Consider the following 23486-nt stretch of genomic DNA (forward strand, 5'->3'; position numbering starts at 1 on the left):
GAAGACAAAATAACCCTATTTCACCTTTACACAGGATTTAAATTAGCATAGGCTAGAAGAGACTGTGCCACCCAGTGAATCACTAAATAAAAAAGAGAAACTACTTTTAAATGTACTAAAGCTATTGGATTGAGAAACTATCGTACTCTGCAGATGGGAGGCAACTTTTGGGGCATAAGTTCTAAGTGGGTGTTCCCATGGATGTGGGAGGTTATGGATATGTTCCATGGATTTGGGAGGGCTATCATGTTTTATGCTTTTCTGGTATAAATTCATGAATCCAGGAGCCTTTGTCAGAGAGAAATAATTTTGGAGTATACTTGTTATTCTTAGTCCATCTTTCCGTCCCTAGGGAATATAAGTTGCTAGATGAAGGATAATAAATATTTTTCTAAGAACAATTCCTTCTCAAGTAAATTTAACCTTACTAATAATAACAGAAATAACAGCTGCTATTAGTATTTACTGAGCACTTACCAGCTATGTGCCAGGTGCTGTACTCTGTGCTTGACTTACATTTTCTTTATGTGAGCCTCACAACAACACAGGGAGGTGGGTACTAATATCAGGTCATTTGAAAAGGAGGAAACTGAAGATCACATCACAGTCAGTCAGTAAGTTCTAGGTCACACAATGAGTAGTAGAGCTGGGACTTGATCTCTGCGATTGCTGATTCCAAAGCCCACTTTTTTTTTTTAATATGTTAAGGCTATACCAAATTGTTATTAGGGAAAACTCCAAATCCCTTCTGATAATCCCAGATCCCTATGTATATACATCAAGAAAAACATTTGATTTTAAGTTTATTGTGATTTTTTTAAAGGATGCATTATCTTATTGGCCCCGTTTTTATTCACATTTTGACTTCATTTCTGAGTATATATCTGAGTATACACTCAATATAATAATGTAATAACCTAAGTGGGAGACGTATCTGTTTAAAAAATAAAAAGACCTTTTTATTTGATGCATTGTCTGGATGGAATGTCTCTTGGAAATTATGAAACAGATATTTTGGAGAGAATTTTGGTAGCATTGATCAAAATTTAAATTGCACATATGTTTTGACCCAGAAATTCCACTTATAGCAATTAATTCAAGAGAAAATTGTTCAAACACATAAAAGCCTGTTTACAAATAGCATTGTTTATGAAAATAAGAAAGCAACTTTTTAATTTAAATCCAATTAGCCAACATATAGTACATTATTAGTTTCTGATGTAGTGTGCAACAATCCATTAGTTGCATGTAACACCCAGTGCTCTTCTATCACGTGCCCCCCTTAATGCCCATCACCCAGTTACCTCATCCCTCCACCCCCCTCCCCAGCTTGTTTCCTAGAGTTAAGAGTCTCTTATGGTTTGTCTCCCTCTCTGATTTCTTCCCAGTCAGCTTTCCCTCCCTTCCCCTATGATCCTCTGCACTGAGAAAGCAGCTTTTTCTACTGAAGTGTAGTTGACAATGTTACATTAGTTTTGGGTGTAGGACATAGAGATTCAACTTCTCTGTACTTTATGCTGTGCTCACCACAAGTGTGGCTACCACCTGTCACCCACCATACAACGCAATTACTATACCACTGACAATACCATTCCCTTTGCTGTACCTGTCATCCCCATGACTGTTTCATTCCATAATCAGAAGCACGAGAAAGCCACTTTTTAAAATTTTATTTACTAACATGTTGGTACATCCATATAATGGAATACTGTGCAGTCATAACAAAACATGAGCTGAACTGGAAAAATGTTGACTTTTTTTAGGTGAATAAAGCAAGCTACAGAACAGCTCATACCACATATTTCCATTTGTGTAAAGCAAAGTGTGTGTGTGTGCGCGTGCGTGTGTGCGTGCACACGAATATATTCACCAAACTGTTTTCCGTGATGGCCTCTGAGGGGGGTTCAGCAGATTGGGGGAGCAGAGACAAATACTGACCTTCACCTTCGTCTCTCTTTGTGCCCTTCTGAGGGGTTCAAATTATTTACAGTTAGTATGTCTTACCTCTATAATAATTATGTTCATTTAAAACAACTGAAAGAGTAAAGATTTACCCTTAGCTATTTAATATCAGTCTTTTCAAAAATATGCTACTTTGAAATGTTTAAGAACTTCCTGAGCTCAGAACGTATCTATTCTATAGTAGCAAGCTGACCTTTTAAGAAGCACATTATAGAATTTAAAGCCAGAGCAGATGTTGCTAATCTAACTTTGTTTTATCAACATTTTCAGCAATGTCTTCAATGATCAGAAATCAAGAAAAGAGGATACAGAAAGTGAAAGACCAGGAAAAAATGTTACTAAAATGATACATTGCTTGCCTCTTCTTTACAGAAGGATGAGGCCCAATTAATTGTGGTGGTGCTTATAGTTAGTGCCCTGTGTACTTTTTTTCTTTTTATGTGAAAATTGAATAAAAGATACCCTGTCCTGTAAACTCTATTTTGAAATAAACTATTCTTGAATGCTCTCACAGTAAAACTTTAAACTGTTCTAGCTAGATGTGAAAGAAATGCATACCTTATAAGGTATTAATTGGTGCTAAGACTAGTGTGCTGGAATAATTATGTGTTTTTTATTATCTTTACTGGTGCTTAAGCAATACTCTTTTCTGCTTTAAAAACAAAAACAAAAACAAAAACTTCACATGCAAGTAAAATATGTGGTATAATGCCCAGAACAAAAGGACAAACTCCAACGTACTACAGGGATTCCTTTTGTGACCCTGAACTCACTGTTCCGTCTTTATCAATGAATGTCATCAGATAACAGAACATTGGGGCCCCTAATTAAAACTTTTGGAAAGGTTTCTCTATTACAGATTAATAACTACAAAGAAAGAAAGGAAAAAAATGTGTTCTTCAGCCAGTGGGTAACTTCTAGATTGAATGGATAAAGTCTGCCTTGATTAGATTTTCTTAGATTAGGGGGGTTTTGTATGTGGAGTGTTTTCTAACACCAATAACCAATTCTCTGTGGACACCAGCTAGGTGTCCTAGGAGTCAATTCAATTCTAACACTAACTACCTGGCATTATTATCAGAGTTTCCAGGTTTAAGGATTCAGTCCCAAAAGACTTTATGCCCCCACTTCAGATGCAATTGCACGTCCTGGGCCACCCATACTTCTAACTGACCGGCTATGAATTGGAGTTCCCCCCAACCCCTCCTCAGTGTCACTAATTTGCTCGAACAGATCACAGAACTCAGGAAAGTGCTTTACTTACTATTACCAACTTATTTTCAAGGAAACAGCTCAGGAACAGCCACATGTAAGAGATGCACAGGGCAAAGTAGGACATTCTGGTACATGAAGGTTTCATGCCTCTCAGGGCACGTCACCCTCCCAGGACCTAGATGTGTTTGCCAACCTGGAAGCCCATCCAGTCTTCTTCTGTAGAGCTTAATCTGCTGCCCCCCACCCCCCTTCTGAGATCGGTGGGTGGGGCTGAAAGTTCTAACCCTCTAATCTGTCTCTCTGGTCTTCGTGCCGGAGACAGCGGGACAATGTGGCAGGACAGCTGTCCAGAAAAGTCCGTACTCCTGTTGCACAGTACAGATGCCACTGGGGCACGGCTGCCCTGCTCGAGGCTCTCTCCCAGCCCTGCCTCCCCTCACATCTCCTGACCGGTTCTCACTAGACTTGCCGATGGAGCAATATGTGGCACTTTCTGGCCCGAAGAATAGTAAGCGTTTGTGTCCTTCCTTACGTAATTTCCTCTTCCGTGAGCTGGGTACGGTGGACAGTGAGGTCCTGGGGGTGGCAGAGCCCCAGGACAGAAGCAGCCTGGGAGACAGTCTGCGAGGAGAGCCGCCCTTGTGCCAGAAACAGCCACTGCGGGTATTTAGTGAGCACGAAATAGGCTTCTGGTGCAGCCTTCTCAACACGTATGGTGTCTGTCTGTGAGAGCAGATGGCCTTAGGCCCAGCAGCGCTGATAGTCAGCTAAGGCCTCCGGTTTCTCCTCCGAAGGGCAGCGTTACACTCTAAGCCTGTCCAGTTTTATAACACTCTTTTAAAATACAAAGTTTGATATTATATGTATCTCTTACATCAATTGGTTTTACTGAAAGATTAACTTTTATTTCATCAGGTAATGATAAAATTACTAGTGAAAGAACTCTAAAGATACTTTTATTGTAAACTGTTTTACCTTTAATTTTACCTAATAGAAATGTTGGGCATTCTGTGAAGTAACAGTAAATGCCCTATGAAGACCTTACTGGTAGAATGTGAAATTCATTCTGAAGAATATAAAAAGTATATGTGAGTTTAACATACAAGTGCTACATGAGCCAAAAACTGTCCTGTTCTTTTAAGCACTTCCTAATACCATTTTCCATTGGGTTTATGCTCTTTTCAGCAAAGACCACCTGTAACTAGGATTAAATGCGGTGTTTCGCCAAAAGATGTTATACTTATTACAAGTTGTTTTAACATAAAAATTCAAGTACAGGCATGCATAATGTCCTTCCAAACAAAGGTAAAGTTGTTTTTTTTTTTTTTAAATCTAAAACGTTTTCTCCAAAGAGAGGAGAAAAATGGACTCCTCTTGCCTCTGATGTTTGCTTTTTTTCTGCATGTCTGTTATTAGTGGAGGAAAATATTGGTATTTTATTTTACATCTAAGCTATTATGGTACTAAGGTTTAGACAAGTAATTCAGACACTCAATAAAGATATTAAAACTCAGATTTTATTTGTTCAGTTATAATAAAGTTTAAATATTTTATTTCTTCTCAGAACAAAGATGTACTTCTGTATCACTGTCCTGTTATAATTTTGTTACCCAAGATAGCTACTGGTCTGAAAGGAGAGGGCAGGAGAAATGACTGCTATAGACCAGTCTATCTGTCAGTCCAGACCCGTGAGAGAGGAGGGGCAAGGGGAGAGACGGTCCTACAAAGGCCCTAGAGGTAAATGACGGCTGTGTCCCCCCCTGCAGTCAGGCTGTACCTGGACCTCCCAGGCCTCTAGGAGCATCATGCAGGACACCTCACTCAGCCTACACCTTAATGGCATTCCTGTTCCCTCTCCTCATGGGCTCCTCCCAGTGACCGACTCTGACTAGGCCCCTTGTTTCTACACCAGTTTGCCATCATTAAGACAACGACTTACTTGCTACCTTCAAACAACAGCTAGCAGGTAAAATCAAGCAAAAAAAACAAAACAAAAAACACTGGGAAGTCTTCACATCCTTGCTAATCATATTTGCGACCAGATATCTCTGATCACAGTTGCATATGGCATTAATTATTTTTAAATATAAAGTGTGCATGTAGTAAAGAGAGAGTTTCTCCAGTTGTACCAACAGGAAAGCAGCTCTTTTCGAATGAGGCTTGCTTCACTCCTGGGCTTAAGGATCAGCCAGAGGCTCAAGCTTGAACCCTGTGCAGCTGGGTGGTGTGTGTGTGTCCTGGCCAATCCACACCTGAGGCGTGGCCAAGTCATGCCCCAAGAGGACCAAGCCCTGAAGTGTAATGATGGATCAGCAAAAATCCACCCATCAATGCCATGGGGGAAAAAAGGCCACGCTCACTGAAAGCATTACCTACATATATATATTTCTGCACATTAGACAAAAACCACTGGCAAATTTGAAACAACGCCGATGGCTAAATTTGGAGTTCTACTTCCTTTATTTAAAATTATTCAGTGTGCTCCACAAACTTAGCTTTTTCCAGATTCTGCAGCAGCCTCTCTGGTACTTTGAAACACTGAATCAGTGAATCCCCCACCACTTCTGAACTACTTTATCCTCGTGGCCAGTGTCGAGGAACCTATTGCTGCATTCTTCCCAGCGGGTAATCTCCCCATTGTCTACCACTACAAACTTCCATTCCACCACCGTATCTGCGGGCAGGGGCACAGAACGAAACCAGAACCCATCCTTGCTACGCTGGAGTGTGATGTAGGCCTTCCACCTCCCAAGACTCTCGTGGTCTCCAGTTATTGCAACGAATTGCGTCCCAGTGCTTGTGATATAATGCACCTGGAACCGGACACTGACTCGCTGAGACCCTGAAGACACCACTGCTACCTTTTTTCGGCTCACATCCACTTCCTGACCTCTTGGTTCCATAATAGTGCTTCTGTCACAGTCCATTCCCTGGTTTGGGCTTAACACTGGAGCCTCAAGACTGCCACCCAAACCGACATCTCCCCAAGATGAGTGCCTGGACACCACTTCCCAGTCCTCATTGTTGGCCCGGTCCTGATTGCTCAACTGTGCAAGGCTCACTTCTTTGGCTCTGTCAATGACCAGGTTGCTAGAATACAACTTTTCTGCAAAACAGGAAGCTACTTTAGCAAGTGCCTCTTGTCCTTTCTGGAATCCCCATCCTCCTATAGGAGATTCAAGGCTTTCATTTCTTGAAACTTCAGAGTAACCCCGAGAGTTACCAGTCTCCGATGTAGCTAGAGATTCTGTGTCTGGAAACTGTCCAGAAGGAACATGCTCTCTTGAACTGTCACAATCACTGTCTTTTCCAGAAGGACTCTGCAGTCTCCATGCTGCATCCTGTAAGTTACCATGGCCTTTGGTCTCTGAAACCAAACATCCATTGCTTTCTTGAAGATGCTCTAAAAAACCAAAGGGAAAATGTTAATAGTGTTAGGCAATTCTTGTGAGAAAAAAGGCTGAGAAAATAGGTTTGGTTATTGAAGACTTCACCACTAATCTACCTGCAGCTCACAAAATCCATCTTGATTCAAAATAACTACTTAAGTACGGAGTTCAGACACTAACTGAACCAACAGTGTACTCTAAGAATATGCATGCATATCCAGCAATAAAAGGCACATCAGGGTGCCCACACAAGAGTGTAAATGAAGTGGCAAGTTGTAGAGGCAGCCTTGTAACCCTGTCCTGGTCCTCGATCTCCACAGTCCAGGCCATGGTGGCATGCAGCCATGTTGTTCAGCTTCTATCATCAAAAACTGCTGTTCCACCTTCGGGGCAAAGATCCTCGTGGCTACCCCACAGACCCTAAGAGTACACTTGTACTCCTAGGAACTGCATGCAGACGGAGGATCAGCTCTCACGGATGTGGGCAGATCCCCAGCTGCTGTCGCTGTGGGCAGATACAAAGGACAGCAGTGAATCACTGGGCAAGAATTGGGGGTGATGGTGGGGAGAGAGGGCTGGTTTCTCCTTGCCAACCCCATATGCAGCAGGAACCTCTTCAACAAAAGGTAGGCTTTTTACATCCCCTCCCATTTTATACTTAAAAAAAAAAGTTCTTGACACTGCACAATCCAAGCTCCCTAAAGAGTCAGTTTCCTTCTTGGCCACCTTACCGACATTCCGAATAGCTCCCTACAAGATCGAAATCTCCAAAGTCATACAATCAGCACAAGACGGGGGTTTTCTCTTGGGGTTGGGGGTTGGCCTTGTTTAATATATTACCTCTTTTTAATGGTGGAGTTGTGAGGCATAAATATTACCCTGAATTCCCAGTCTTCCAACCTAAAAATTTCAGAAGAAGATAAATGAGCTCTTTGCTCATCCCAAACCAATCCCAGTAAAAACAGAGAGGCAGATTTTCAAATGGTTACACGTGAACACATACTCCGCTAAAAATAAAGTTCACAGACGTCATTTTCACCGTTCGGCTGGAGTCCAGGCATGGGCAGCTGGTCAAGGGAGGGCACTGAAAGCTAAGGGTTTCTGCCAGTGCTCTTACTTTGGCTAGTACACAGTTGCTAACATGTACACACATAAACCTGGATGTCAATTCTACTCATCGGTGTCGGGTCCTCTATTACGTAGGTCCCTTCCCGGGGTATTAGACAACCCTGCGCTGTCGGGGCCCATAGCTCTGAAATGGGTGGCCAGCATGCAGCCTTAAGGCTTCAGCTGAGGCTGTCACGACCAGAGTCCAACCTGAACTTTGCCTTCCTGACAGAAGCGTCCAGATAGCGGGAGGTGCTCACAGCCTGGGTGTTCCCAAACCCGGCTCTTCCAAGGGGTGAGGGATGGGAGGACGTGAGGCTATGGGATTGGGACTGAGAAAGTGTCCCTGCTCGGTCGGAGATTGAAGAGGGTTGTAGGATCCCCCTGAACCTAAGCACTCCTTTTGTAAGGCCCGGAAGGGGCGCCGCCGCTGCAGCCGCCCGCACTGCGCCAAGCGCCGCCAAGCGCAGGAGCCCATTCCGCCCCACCCCCCCCGCCTTCCCCGCCCGGGCCGGAGGGGCCAGACAGGTCCTCCCGGGCGGGCGCCGGGCGCAGAGACTCTGCCCGGCGCTGCCCTCGGACGATGGGTAAGGGAACCTCCGGGGCCTCCGTGAAGCGAAAAACCTGCCCGGCGCGTGCGCACCGGGGAAAATGCGAGGCGTGGGGAGGGTCGTGCCCCGGGCAGAGGAGGCTAGTCCGCGGGGAGGGGCCGCGAGAAAAACTCCAGGTGGGTTTTTTTTCCTCCCTCGGTGAACTTCAAAAGCTCCCTGGCAGATCTGCCCTCGAGACGTGGGAGGAAGAATACCTGGTTTGGTGACCAGCTCCCGCCTGGAAGGTCCAGGGCTCAGTCCCCCGGCGCCATCCTGATCGCCTCCCGGAGCCGCAGCGTCCCCAGGAGGGGCGTCCTTCTGCTCCGCGTCGCTCTCCTTCCCCGTGTCCCTCAGCAGCCACACGAAAATCGCTCCGGCCAGGCCCCCTCCGACCAGCAGGGCGGACCAGACGGCGCCCATGGCTGAGAGGCTGCAGCTGCGGGAGGCAACGGCAACCGGGACCGGGGCTCGGGTCACGCAGGCAGAGCCACACCTACCCCCCCGCCCCAGCCTTCTACGGTCCCGGCGGCCGGCGCTCCTGCACGGAGCCCAGCCCTCGGCGACTAATACTCAACTTTCCCAGCCCCGCCCCACTGCCCGCCCCGGGGCTGCAGCCCCAGGCTCCGGCCGGGCGGAGACTCGACCGCCTCCTTTTCCAGCATGTTCATTCCCGACCCCGCCCGTGGTTGGCGGGTGCATGGGTGCTCCGTTCCCCGTGTGGCCCGCGCGCGGAGAGAGCCCAAGTGCGCCCCGCTGCCGCGCGCCAGCCGGGCCCTGCCCCGCCGCCCTTTCTTCTCGCTCCAGCTGCCGGTGAGGCCGGCTCCGGCTTCGGCCTGCGCGGGGCACCTCGGCGCCTCCTCCCCTGGACTGTCAGCCGCGGCGCGGCCAGCCACGGACCGGGGCTTCCGGGAACTTAGACGCGGGAGAGGCCGACGTGCGTCGGGGAGGCGCGCGCTTGGGCTCTGGCTGGAGGGGTAGCGGGCCGGGTCGGGTGGGGCAGGCGGGGAGCACAGCGGCCGGCGGGCGGGGAAAGCCCTTTCGGCCGCCGGTTAGCTGCGCCGAGCTTCCCCCCAGCCTCCGCCACCCCCTGGTAAAATGAAAGGATTGGCCTGAGACCCAGCCATCTATCCGTGCCAGTCATCTCAACCACATCCAGCCGTTGCTTCTTCCTCGACCTCGGGGGGGGGGGGTGCAAAACGCGTACCCCCTTGTCTGGACTGGATGTTGCCCAGGGACAAACTCCTACAAATGGGTTTATTAATAAAAAACAGCAACCCTCTCTGTTAAGCGCTGTGTGCCAGGTAATGTATGTGTTTCATTTGACCCTCACAAGCCACCCACCATGGGAGCTAAGTAAGAATTAGACACACTGTCTTCTCAATTCACTCTGTTGATCTGACAGCTTTACACACCGGCTTCGAGCTGCTAATTCCCACGTTTGTGTCTGCAGCCGGAGCCTTTCGCTGGAAGCGCATTTCTACACCCGGCTGCTAAGGCCACAGCTGGCTAATACCGCCTGGGAATAACGAGTAAAATGGCTCCCTCTGGTAAGGCGAATCGTTCCAATGTGCCCCATGTTCAGGCACACAGCAGCCCCTGACCCGGTTCCTGGAGGGCTGGTGCGAGCCTCCCTCGGGTCACAACTCCTACGGTCCTAAGGGAGGGGGGAGGGCGACGGTGGGCCTCTCTTCCTGGACGCTAACAGACAGCTCAACCCCAGCTCCCTGGGGTCTGACTCCCTGTCTTCTCCCCAGGCCCGCTGCTTGCCCCGCCTCCCTCATCTCGGAGGGAGTGACGACCACATCCTTCCCCAGGGCTGGCACACCAACAACTTGGAGTCGTCCTCCGCTCTCTTTTCTTCCCCTCTCCCAGTAGGCAGAAAGTAGCAAACTGGCACTCTTTCTTCAAACTACGGTATGAAGAATTCTACTTCTCTGCTGTGACACCCTGGTCTGCCACCAGCATCTCTCACTTGGATTACTGCCGTCACCTCCCTCTGCGCTCCCTGCTTCCACCCTGGAGACCCTACAGGCTACTCGCCAAAGCAGCAGTTGGGATGATTGGTAAAACATGCCCTGAGCCTCTGCCCAGGACCGTCCAATTGCTCTGTAGCTCATGACAAAAAGACCTTGTTCGTTCGCAGCTTCCTCAGGAGCTTCTCACGTGTGATCTGAAGCCGGCGCTAGTGTGGCTTGGAGACCCAGGCAAACCACTCCAGATTGGTAGGTGGCGATTTCAGTAAGCAGGGGAATTGGGGGGCTTGTCCTGGGCCCGGAAAGATGAGTGGATGAGTCTGCAGACATGCATCCAGATAGCTATCCTTTCTCACTCACCCTCTGCAGGTGTTTGTACAAGGCTCATCTGCCCTGTGAGCCCTTCCCTGATAATCCCAATTTTAATTACAACCCCCTCCTCCCTATAACCTTCTTTGCTTTATTTCTCTCCATAGCATTTAGGGCATCACTTCTTTTTTTTTTTTTTTTAAGATTTGTTCTTTTTTTTTAAGATTGACAGAGAGATAGAGGGCACAAGTAGGCAGAGTGGCAGGCAGAGGGAGAGGGAGAAGCAGGCTCCCCGCTGAGCAGGGAGTTGGACGCGGGGCTTGATCCCAGGACCCCAGGATCATGACCTGAGCCGAAGGCAGCCACTTAACCGACTGAGCCACCCAGGCACCCCATAAGATTTGATCTATTTATTTGAGAGGGAATGTGAGCTAGAGAGAGCACAAGTGGGGGGAGGGGCAGAGGGAGAAGCAGGACTGGATCCGATCATGACCAGAGCTGAAGGCAGATGCTTAACCGACTGAGCCACCCAGGCGCCCTAGGGCATCACTTCTAATACACTGTAATATCCATGATTTGTTCTGGTTGATTTCTTTCTTTATCCTCAGATAAACTACCTGAAAGGAGGGTTTATTGTCCTTTGTCTTCTGCTAAATTCCTGGCACCTAGAGCATTCCCAGAGTGGTCCCTCAAAAAGTACAGATTGAGTGAATGGATTAAAAGCTCCATGTATACTCAGCCATCAGAAAGGATGAATACCCAACTTTTACATCAACATGGACGGGACTGGAGGAGATTATGCTAAGCGAAATAAGTCAAGCAGAGAAAGTCAATTATCGTATGGTTTCACTTATTTGTGGAACATAAGGAATAGCATGGAGGACATTAGGAGAAGGAAGGGAAAAACGGGGGGGGAATTGGAGGGAGAGATGAACCATGAGAGACTATGGACTCTGAGAAACAATCTGAGGGTTTTAGAGGGGAGGGGTGTGGAGGGATGGGTTAGCCCGGTGATGGGTACTAAGGAGGGCACGTACTGCATGGAGCACTGGGTGTTATACCAAAACAATGGATCATGGATCACTACATCAAAAACTAATGATGTATTGTATGGTGACTAACATAACAATAAAATAAAAAAATAAATAAATAAATAAATAAATAAATAAATAAATAAATAAATAAATAAGCTCCATGTATTCCCAGGCTAGAGCTTAATGCCATCTTCTTCATATAGGTTCTATTTGCATTTTTTAGCACAATGTAGACACTACTTTTTTTCTGTCAGGTAGGTTTCATGTCTTAAACTATTTAGAAGTCAATGATGAACTTTTTAAGACCTCTAAAATTTAAAACCACTAGCAACCACCCATTCATCTCAATCCAGGCAGCTTTAAGATAAAAAAAAAAAAAATCTTGCAGTAAGTTGAAAATAATAAAAAGTGATATCAAAGGTATATTTTTAAGAAAGTGAATGTCTTACTAATACATTCGTAAGTCATAAGACTATTATAGATCTATTTTTTAATAGAATTTTGTAGAAAATTTTAGAATTATTCTATCTCCTTTTGTCAAAGTAAAACTTGATGTCATAGGACATAGGACAAGGACATAGGATGTCCTTGAATTTTACAAATTCTAAAGCCAATAGAGTGGTTTTATGAATAGTATGAAAATTCTTGAACATTTTCTTTTTATTTCCTCACTGATAACTTTATGAGCTGCTCATTGGTGAAAGTTTCTTTATCAATGTGCTCACAAATGAAATCCCAGAGGATCTGTAAAATCATAGAAGGCAAGCCCCACTATCCATTTCTAATAACTAGAAGGTTCTTAGTAAAGATTTACTGTTGTCATCAATTGCTGTTTATTAACATATAACCAATAAATGATACAGTTCTTTCCACCCATCAGAATTCTTTTTACTTTGTATCAGCTTTCTCATGCAACATTTTAAAAGAACATTATTTATTTGGCCTTCCTTTTGGCTTTTCTAAACTTAAATGTTGACTCATTGATTTCTGTGTTGCTCCTTTAAAAAGAAAAAAAAAAAGCAATACTCCACTCACTACCATATCTCTTGGAAGTTTGTGGCTACATAATCTAAAAACATGCTTCCCGCACTAACGGTACCATGTTTATCACTATATGGGTGCAAATAGTGTTGCCTTTATGTGGAAGTCTTTGAGCCTAGGGAGACGGAAACAGAAAAGGAAAGCAGATTCAGTAGAAGTGGGAGGAAGATGACGCATTCTGCTGGGATGTGTTAAACTTGAGCCAAGAGCAGGCAGCTGGAACTGGGGCATGTTGTTTAATGAGAAATTGGAAATTCCTCACAGAGAGGGGACAGTGAAATCTGTGGTAGAGATTAACGTTACAAAGGGAAATCAACGTGCTTCAGCCATAGGCATAATTTCAAGAAAACAGATTGGAAAGCTGCCTCCCTATGGCTACTTACGTTGCTATTATGTCTTTATATTACATTTTAGGGGTCATAATGTAGTGCCCATTTTCTAACTGGTTACTATTCTATTAAATAGAGTAGAAATAGATATAGATATGGATGGATATTTTAAGGTTTTATATGTGTCATATATATATATATCTCATATATATGTAACTTAAAAATGTCCAATATGCATATTAGGGAGTCAATGATGGACTTCTAAAGGCCAGTTATATTTATTTTTACTTATATATAGTTAATATATCTATATGTATGTGTATACTTTTATGTAACATTATTTTTTTCTTTAACTTCATGCAAGAAAAGATTTCTCCCTCCTGTGTGTGGAAGGATGAAGACAAAACAATTAAAAGCAGCTTTGTTTGCAAGGCCAGGGGATTAAATAGGATGGGACGGAAGAGTTAGGGAAGAGAGAGAATAGGGAGACTTGTTTCCAAAGTCCGTGCAAGAAGGTGGTGGGGAGGGGAGAACAGGGGTGTCGCTCAGCAGAATTTAAGAGGATAGAGGACTAAAAAGAAATGGGTGGATTTGACCTATACGAGGTCTTCGGTGACTTCAGTATTTGTGAGGGTATGCACTCTGTTTTGGAAGGCTGAGGTATAAATGGGGGGAAGGCTATGAAGTCCAACCTTCATAGGTTAGCCTTCTCTCAGGAAATCTGGAGGCAAGGGGTAGGAGAGAAATAGAAGTGTCCCTTAAGACCAGAACAAGGTCCAAAGGAAGTTCTCTCAGACCAAGAAAGACCTACCTGGGCATGATTGTAAGGAGGAAAGAGCCAGTGAAGACTGAAAATTAATAAAAGGAAACCTCCTTTAAAATGGAGTCGAGAGGAGAGAAGCGGGAGCTCTCTCAGCCTACCACCTGTAGTCAGCTGCTGACGCAACAGGAAGAGAAGGACCCAGCGGTGATTCTATTTGAGCGCCTAGGGCACTAGCCCAGCAGGAGGAAGAAATGTTTCTCCTTCCGCGGCAAGAGTCCCGCCAATGAGAGACTGTCACAACTCAGCCAAGGAAAAAAGCCATTATGCTTCCACTTCCCAGTTTCCTCCAACGGACTTTTTGTTATTAATAGACCTCCCAGCTGCCCCCCTTTCCTCTATGAAAGGGTGTTCCTCTTCTTTGTTCTTCAGACTAGCCTCTGGTTTTGCTGGCTTTGATTGTTTCACATTGCAATTCTCTACTATTCCGGAACAAACCCATTTTGCTGGTAAAGTAACTGGCAGTGTTGGTTTTAAGGCTAAGACCACACCTGAAGATGTGAGGACAAGCTTCATGGCAATCCCATAAGGGAAGAGGAAGGTGGCTCCGAAACACCAGGGGAAGGGTTGGCCTGCGATGAATGAAGGAGAGGAAACAGGCATGCAAAGAGGAAAGAATGAATAGAAGAAACATTTGAGGTACAAAGGAGGCAGGGAGTGAGGACGTTATCAGCTGAGTGAGAGAAAGGAGGTCCAGCTGAGGTTTGAAGGAAAGCAGAGGAAATCGCCACTGAGAGAAGAGATCACCTGTTGGGAGACCTGTCCCTCCTGGATCATGTTGAGTCTTCAGTCCTGGGCCTCTGCTGTGCTCCGAGCTTCCCCGACCTTCCAGGGCCCTCACCCCCACCCAGACCCCACCTAACTGTCCAGCCGACCAGACAACCGCTCCCCAGTTCCTGTCTACACCTCCCTCCCCTCTGGCTGTGATCCACTCTGCAACCACTCCAGACTTAATCCTCCTACAGAGCAGCTCCCCACAGGGCATCTCCTGGGTCTACCAGATTAACTTCAGCCCCACTGTAGCCTTCAAGGTCTCTATGACACAGTCCCAAGGACCACTCCAGGCCATTCTCTTACCACTGATCTGCACTCCAGCCAAACTGGGACCCTCCCGCTGGAACCTTCACTCATTAGTCTAGAGATTTCCTAGAAGCCACTTAACTTCCATGAAACCTCACCCCAGTCCACAGTCCCATTCCCCAGCCCCCAGCCCTCAAACTGATGTGTTGGCAGACTTCGAAGAAAAGAATTACATATTGTAACTGTCTTAGAAACAAAATAGGAGGTTTTCTGTGTTGGTATAATTATTTTCGTAGTTTATCTCATCCCCATACTAGATCATACATTCCTTGAGGGCCAGGGTTCATTTATTCTTTGTGTTCCCTGGAATACAAAGTCTATTATCTAAGAGGCCTTTTAACTCTCCTTTTTTCATTGAATACCCCCTGTATACTGCCACTAGGCTAAGTGCTTTATAAGGATGATCTCATGTAATGCCCCGAGAGATGTAAGCTACCCAAGGTCAAAAAGCTGCTGGGTGACTGAGCTGGGCTTTGAACCCAGTATTTGACCTCCCAGGACCCAGGCTCTGAAACTCTAGCTATGCTGAATCCCCACGGCTGACTACTAAACCATGTCCAAATTTCAAAGCATACATTTTAGAGGTGAGTGTGCAAATGTGGATGTGTGACACCAGAGAACGCCTCTGGGTGGTATTCCAACATTTACAATGAATTTCAGCCTTGCTCCTAATTTATAATCACTCTCTCTGCAAGCCATCGCCTCCTCAAGGAGCTGTACTCACCACCACCAGCACCTGTCTGCTGCTGTCAAGCCTCCGGCTTCTGCTCCTCCCCAGAACATGAACCACAAGCCAAACCTTTCTGCAAAGCAGTCACATGGGAGCTGCCCAGTTTCAGATTTCACAGGGACATTTTCTAACTGCAAATGTTTGCAAACCTCTGACTCATCTTAGTTCCAGAATAGACTCAATGCGGAGATCTCTTCTGTGAAATGATGAAGCCTTTAGAGAAAAGGGAAATCTGTGTTGGGAAATCCAGCTCACTGTATTGAAAGAAAGTTAGATTACAACTTGGTGGACTCCTGATGGAATAAAGCACTACCTGTAAATGGTAAAACTACTACAAAACTACAAAAACCACTAATAGCTAATTGAACAAAATCCAGGAGACTATCACTGTGATATTGCATAATATAGGAGGCCAAAATATTTCTTGACCTTATCAATATAAGGCTAATCATTGAAGGATGCCATAGACAAAGTTAGCAGACAGATCCAGATGGGGAGATTTTTGTGTTATTAAAACTGACAAGGGAATAATATGTGGATCTATAGGGACGCCTGGGTGTCTCAGTGGGTTAAGCGTCTGCCTTCGGCTCAGGTCATGATCCCAGAGTCCTGGGATCGAGTCCCGCATCGGGCTCCTTGCTCAGCAGGGAGCCTGCTTCTCCCTCTGCCTGCCGCTCCCCCTGCTTGTGCTCTCTCTCTCTCTCTCTCTGACAAATAAATTTAAAAAATTTAAAAAAAGGTGTGGATCTATAATGAACTCCGACAGATTGCCAAAAATTGAAAACAAAAACATAAACTCCAATGTAAAATGAATAGGGGATGCTTTTCCCTGGGGTCTAGAACAGTGCCTGGAACATAAAAGGCATGTACAGTAATTTTTAGTTAAATAAATGAATGGCTAGCAAAAAGGTGCAGGAATACTGGTAAACAGATAAATGCAAATTAAAACGATGATATCATACCATTTTACATCCAAATATTAGAAAGAAGATGTGATGTTGCCAATGAGAGTAAACAGGTAGAAACAATCTGGAGAATAATCTGGAAGAATTTTGTGAAATTTAAGTATTCATATACCCCATGACACAGTAATCCCACTCCTGAACATGTTCGGCCCAGGGAAAATTTTGCACAAGACACACAGTGTTATTTGGGGCAACAGTAAGTTTAAGGCCACCTAGCTGCCCATCGTGGGGAAATAGCTAAGTAAAACATGGTGGATGCCTATGAAATACTACGCAGTAGGGCACCTGGGTGGCTCAGATGGTTAAGCGTCTGCCTTCGGCTCAGGTCATGATCCCAGGGTCCTGGGATCGAGTCCCACATCAGGCTCCCTGCTCCTTGGGAGCCTGCTTCTCCCTCTGCCTCTCTCTCTCTGTCTCTCATGAATAAATAAATAAAATCTTTAAAAAAAAAAAAAGAAAGAAATACTACGCAGTAGACAGACCAATGAACTAGAGCTACACATTGCAAAATAATTAAGTCTTAAATACATGAGGGTGACAAAAGGTAAGAAACAATAAGATTTCTAGTACAATAACATTTATGTAAGTTGAAAATACTCAACACTACAGAGTTTCAAAAACACATGCATATTTAAGGTCAAGTATTTAAACAGATTAAAGAGAGTAACTTTGGTGGGCAGGAGGAGGGTTGGGGTAGCCAGTTCTCTTCATTCTTCACCCCTAACATCTTTCCTAGCCTTGAATCTTGCCATCAGTAATGTGCTAGAGACAGTCTGTACCAGATCACAAAAGTCAATTGGGAAATTTTCAGGAATTTCGTGAGCTGGTTGGTAAACACAGTCATTATTAAAACTTAAATATACTTATAAATAAATTACATTAACAACAAAGGTAATAAAAACTCAAAAACTTATCACTCTGTAGTTATTAACAACATTTTATTAGTATCTATGGTCTTGAAGTTACTTACATCTCCTATCTGGGCGTTGGAAATAATATATAATGGTACGCTACCTGCGCTTCTCTTTGGAGTTTGAAGCCAGATTTAGATGTGCTGTTTCAGTTCATTTCTTCGGTCAGCTGAGAGGTAACAGCTTTGAGGGCAGCTTGAAGCAAGAGAAGGCTTGTAGCCGGTCCAGGAAGCTCTGCCCTGTGATCCAATGAATCCAGTGTACTTGAAACACTTGTGGCAGATAGGGCTGCCGCATGGAGCTTTGGCACGTCCAGGAAGGCAAAGCAGAGCACGGGCCCCCAGGGTTTTGCAGCCCAGCTGTGAACTCTGTGGCATATAACTGTTCTCCTTTTGAGAGGCCAATCTTGGTTTGTTGCTTGGCACCAGTAAATACAGCAGCCTGATCATGAGCCATTAGGTAACCAAGCGACTGATGCCCATTGTAAACTCGGGGTCATCTGATCCACCAAGACATAAAGTCAGCTAACATTTAGTGTGTCTGTACTGTGTGCCGGGCACTGTTCCATGCACTTTACTTGTAACATTTCCTTTCATCTTCACCACAATTCTGGGAGGCAGTTCTGTTATTATTGCTATTATGCCTGCTTCAGCTGAGAAAACTGATACAGAGAGAGAAGTGATTTGCCACCTAGTCATATAGCTCATAAGTAGCAGAGCTTGGTTTGCACCCAGACCCTGTGGACCCAAAGTCCACATGTTTAATTACCAACTTATATGGCTTCTCACGATCAAGTGGAAGTTCTCTGTGTAGGACTGCGCTTGAGCAGAAATGGAAGACACGACAGATTGCATGATGTGCTCAGTCCTACCATACTGCTGCTCTTCCTCCACCTACACATCTGACCCAGGGATGCTCGCGAAGCCCAGGGGACTGAACAAACAACCTGCCCAAGACGATGGCAGTGCCACAATGCTCTAGTCCAACTCAAGGCTGGCCCTGAAGAACAACTGAGGAGAATTTTCCAGTAGGCAGAATTTTTAGCATTTCATCCTGTTGACCACTTTGTCTGAAAGGAGACATGGCCTGGGGTGCATATATCGCCTGTACTGGACAGAAACTGATGGTGTAGCTGGGTAGCCAGACTGGGAAGGTCATGAATGCAAGGCTGATGGTAACAAAGATGTCTGGGGAAGAGGCGTTCAGGGGATCTCTCAGAACGGATCCTCTAGAGTATGAGGATATTTTGTTCTTCATGAACACCTGCTGAAGGTCTCCGCTGTAGAGGAAGTGCTCAATAATCACGTAAAAAGGCTAACCTAGCTTTAGCATGTCAGCCTACGTCTTTCCCCAGGCACTCCAACGGTGCCTGGTGATCTCATGAACAAAGTGGGCATGTGCGATGCGTTGAAAACATCAAGGAATTCTGAGAAAAGTGGCTTTACTGGAATAGCTACTTTTTCTGGATTTGGATTTGTGTTGCTGTTTAACAAACCTCTGCCCACACCAACATTCATAGATTTACTGAATGCTTATTCACCACCATGGTATTCCACCCCACATTGGCTCTCACTAAGTAACTAATTTTACAGGAATGGGCTGACACTATGGGGTTCATGCTTCTATCATGTACTCCATCACCGTAAAGTGACCTCACAGAGGGCATGGCAAAGACTCGTTCACAGCACAATTGCTATGTAGTCAGTCCAGCAGATTACTGAGATCAAATTGTGACACCCAGAGGATGAAAGGTCATCACCCAGAGATTTTGTATTTGAAGACAGATGCAGTCACTCACAAAACTTTGGGACTCAGTATTCTTTTAATAAATTCCCTTTTTGATTAAATTTTACAGAGTGGGTTTCATAGAGAAAGATCTCGAAGGATATATTCCAGTGAGTGAAGAGGGGTTATTTCTGACTTTGTAGGAATTAGTCATAATTTCTATATTCTGTTAGTTTATATTTTCTGATTTTCCTAACATGAGCATTAACCTTTTTAACAAGAAATAATTTTTGGAAAATTAATTTTAAAATATATATCATCTTGAATTTCCATTAAACTTTATGACTTATGACCTTATCTTTAGGTACACATTTATTATCAAGACTAACATGCCTAAAAAGGGAAAAAACTTGAGTAAGCTTTATTCAAAATTAAAGAAAATAATATTCGAAAGAAAGAATAAAGGTGGTGTTCACTCAAGACGAAGGAAAATAATACTATGGGAAAGTGCAATAGGGTAATTCTGCCTTTTTTAAGATTTTATTTTTAAGTAATCTCTATACCCAACGTGGGGCTCGAACATGCAACTCTGAGATCAAGAGTCCCAAGCTCCACCGATAGAGTCAGTCAGGTGCCCCAGAGTAATTCTGCTTTTATTTATGGTTTTATTTATTTTTTACAAATAGTTGATATAACTATGTAATATTGACAATGCTACAAAAGTGTGAGAAGACTATGTGTGACTATTGATCTCACCACTGATAGGATATGTAAGATATTGATTAACAGAAGCAGACAGCCATTATGAAATGTTTTTAAGTATTAAGTATGAACTTTATGGATGTTGCCAAGTCAAAGTTGTATATCCATGGGACACTCATAAATTTTATTTAAGGTTTAAAATGAGACAGAGAAATAGCCAAGTATGTAGTAAATACAGTTGGTCTAATCATCTTCCCAAGATTCTTCTATGCTTGAGTTATTTTACAGAAGTCTTATTACACTCACATTTATGTTCCTTCCTGATATACATCTTCTCAAGGAACTTTAAAAAAAAAAAGTAAACCTTCATTAGATTGGCAAACAAATATTGTACAGTCCTGCCCACAATCACTACCATACGCAAATTCACAATTTCACACTCTGACATATATCCTTCTAGTACTCAAAATCCCGTGTTGACAATTGGCCATGATAAATGTGAGACTTTGGAAGCTATTTGTACAGCATCAGAAATACCTAAATCTAATTCCCATTTGTTCTGTGCCCAAGTCCAGCCCAGCTCAGCTCAGCAAAGCCTCGTGCTGCTCATCCCTTCTATTAAAAACCTGGGACCCATCTGTGTAGCAGACAGAATGAAGCTGAGGGTAATGAATAGAGTAGATAATCCAGCAGCAGATACTGGAATGTGTATAAAGTACCTGTGCTCATGTAACATATATGAATGTGTATGTACAGTGCACACAGACCTCACGTGAATAAAAAGAGAATGAATGTTTATATATATATGTGTGTGTATATATACACACATATATGTATATATATTTAAATAATGACATTGAAAACATATAATATATATACTAAATACATTCCCTCCTCTCTTTCAGTTGAAATTTTATTGATAAAATAGAGGATATAGGATGTAAGAATAAAGGAAGAAAATATATTCCAGGGTTTTGAATGACAGGTGTTCTCAGAGGACTCAGCTGTAGTCAGGGGCATCATCTCTCTCTAGGTAATGCAGCCAAAAGAGTACAGCCGGTGTGTCAGGCGTGCTTCTTTTTGCCCAAAATTGAACTAAATGTTCATCAACAAAATGGATTAAACCAACAAGGGACAAATCAAAATTTTTTTAAAAAGTGTTCTGCCACTAAAAAAATGTTAAGACAGAACTGAATTATTATAACAGCAAACAAGGAGATATATATATATATCTCCTATATATATGGTCCTTGGCAAGAGGAATATATATATACACTTATATATATACACATGTATCATATAATTATATTTATGCTCAAGTATATTTACATATGTTGTAAAATATGTAATATGTGCAATTAGGTAATTAGATAAAATATAATAAACATAGGGGTGCCTGGGTGGCTCAGTCAGTGAGTATCCAACTCATTTTCAGCTCAGGTCATGAATTCGGGGTCGTGAGATGGAGCCCCGTGTCAGTGGGGGTCTGCTTGGGATTCTCTTCCTCTCCCTCTGCCATTCATGGAAAAGAAGAAATCCAGTATTGCATTTCCTGAACTTCATGTTGGCTGCATGGCTTCCTAAAGACACATGGGATGTGCACACAGAGGACACTGGATAAATGCATGACTTAATAGCTACAACTTTGGCAGCCTGGCTAGCTGGTTTCTTGCTGTGGTGACAGGGCTGGTCTGGGCACAGAACTCTAGGCTCTGAGGCCCTCCTGCTAAAAATGGTCTGCTCTGCCAACCTCCCACCCCACCCATGTGGCACGTGGCCTTCCAAGCGTGGCCGCTCCATGTGGGAAGCAGCTGGGGCTAGCTTTACAAGTTAAGAGAGGGGAAACTACATGGGAGGTAAGAAAAAGTGGGGAAAACACAGAAGATACTGGTGGGCCCCTGGGAAGTGAAATTTTGCCCTGTTCTGTTTCCACACAAGGCTGACCCCATAGTACAACACTATTGCGAATCTCAATTCCATTTTGTCCTGACCCAAGCCATAGCTCTTTGTCCTTAGATGTGGAAGTAAAAGACACTCAAAGACTTTCTAGAGACTTCAGAGTGTTCGAGTGACAGAGTTTGCAAGGTACATGCCCTGCACATAGACCCCTTTCACTTTGGTCCCATTAAGGCCAAACTCAAGGCAGGTAAGTGAATAGGAAGACAGCACCTCTGAGAGCAGAAACCAAAGAGGCAGAATAAAAAAAGCAAAAGCCAAATCCCATCTCTGGGCCTTTGTCTGGAGAAAAGCATGCCCTTTCTTCCAGGGGCCTGAGTCCTGGTATGAGAAGTATAGTTGACCCTTGAACAATATACTACGGGGGTTAGGGGCACCAGCCCCCCCCCACTCAACTGAAAATCCATGTATAAGTTTGACTTCCCAAAAACTTTACTAATAATCTATACTGTTGACGAGAAGCCTTACTGATAACATAAACAGTTGATTAACATGTATTTTGTATGTTATATATGTTATATACCATCTTCTTACATTAATGTAAGCTAGAGAAAAATCTTAAGAAAGTCATAAGAGAAAATACATTTTTAGTATTGTACTGTATTTATCCAAAAAAAAATTTTTTTTTTCACATTTAAGTGGACCTGCACAGTTTAAGCCTGGGGTGTCCAAGAGTCAACTGTATTTTGCTTTTGTTAGGGCACTGACCCTGTCTCATCAACACCTGTGAGCTCCTCAGCCAGTCTTTCTGAAAGGACCCTTTACTCACACTTGGCATCCTATAGCCTCTGCTTAGAATGAAATCCTTAAAGGCAATGGTTCCATGAAGGTCTGCAAGTAACTCCTCCTAAAAGAGGATCCACATTAAAACAAAAACAAAGACAAAAAAACCCCAGTCAGCTGTTAGAAGTTTGATTCCATACTTGTCCTAATAAAAGCAGTCGGTTCTTTATAAAGTACCTCATTTTAAATCACTTCCTTCTCATCTGGGACTTTATGTGTAGATAACGTTCACGAGTTGATGAGCATAAAGGCGTTCAAAAGATGTCCAACTTTCTCTCCTTTCCCAACCCTTTTTTTTAATCCTTGTATTAAGGAGAAGCAACACTTTTTAGCAATTAGACAATTATTAAGCCCAGATGTCTGGAATCTAACCTATTTGAGATTAACAAGTATGATACTGTGATTTTTATTAAGACATATATATTTGGTCTTCTTCCCATTCCTGACACAGAGCTCCTAAAACCATTGCAATTTCCTAAGTGATGAGAGCCACAAAGGCAAAAGGAGAATTTTTTGTTATTCATAACTAGCCCCTTTTAAGCACAACAGAGATTATGTTAACAAGGTGATTTTTGGAAAGCCCTTAGAGAGCCACAGGATGGGGTCTGGTTGCCAGAGGAAACAACCACGTGAAGAGAGGGTTGGAACTTTCGGCTCCATCCTGCAATCTCTGGCTGAATTAATCGCAGATGACCAATGATGTAATCAACCCGTGCCTACGTATTAAAGCTGCCATAAAAGCCCAAAAGGACAGAGTTCAGAGAGCTTCCAGGTTGTTGAATATGTGGAGGTTTGGGGAAGGTGGTGTGCTCAGCGAGGGCACAGAAGCTCTGCACCCTTTTTCACATACCTTGCTCTGTGCATC

General features: G+C 44.0%; 3 protein-coding genes across 3 annotated transcripts in view; 1 reads left to right on the forward strand and 2 right to left on the reverse strand.

The window, feature by feature from the left end:
- Positions 1-2309, forward strand: part of CCDC158 (coiled-coil domain containing 158) — an 85031-nt gene extending 82722 nt beyond the window's left edge. The window contains exon 23 of the mRNA XM_021702404.1: positions 2233-2309. Within this exon, the coding sequence (XP_021558079.1) occupies positions 2233-2309 (77 nt within the window). The remainder of the gene's footprint in view (positions 1-2232) is intronic.
- Positions 2310-5238: 2929 nt separating this feature from the next.
- Positions 5239-8937, reverse strand: STBD1 (starch binding domain 1). The gene is made up of 2 exons (XM_021702413.2): positions 8479-8937; positions 5239-6580 (listed from the first exon to the last, which is right to left on the reverse strand). The coding sequence occupies exons 1-2, from the start codon at positions 8681-8683 to the stop codon at positions 5721-5723; spliced, it is 1065 nt and encodes a 354-aa protein (XP_021558088.1). The 5' UTR covers positions 8684-8937; the 3' UTR covers positions 5239-5720.
- An 11167-nt stretch (positions 8938-20104) lies between these two features.
- The window catches only part of FAM47E (family with sequence similarity 47 member E), a 31491-nt gene continuing 28109 nt past the window's right edge, over positions 20105-23486 (reverse strand). The window contains exons 7-8 of the mRNA XM_044912693.1: positions 22608-22685; positions 20105-20225 (exon numbers count right to left, since the gene is read on the reverse strand). Of these exons, the coding sequence (XP_044768628.1) occupies positions 20160-20225; positions 22608-22685 (144 nt within the window). The 3' untranslated portion in view covers positions 20105-20159. The remainder of the gene's footprint in view (positions 20226-22607; positions 22686-23486) is intronic.

This window comes from Neomonachus schauinslandi, chromosome 2, assembly GCF_002201575.2.
Source record: "Neomonachus schauinslandi chromosome 2, ASM220157v2, whole genome shotgun sequence".
In the NCBI taxonomy this organism is placed as follows: Eukaryota; Metazoa; Chordata; class Mammalia; order Carnivora; family Phocidae; genus Neomonachus; species Neomonachus schauinslandi.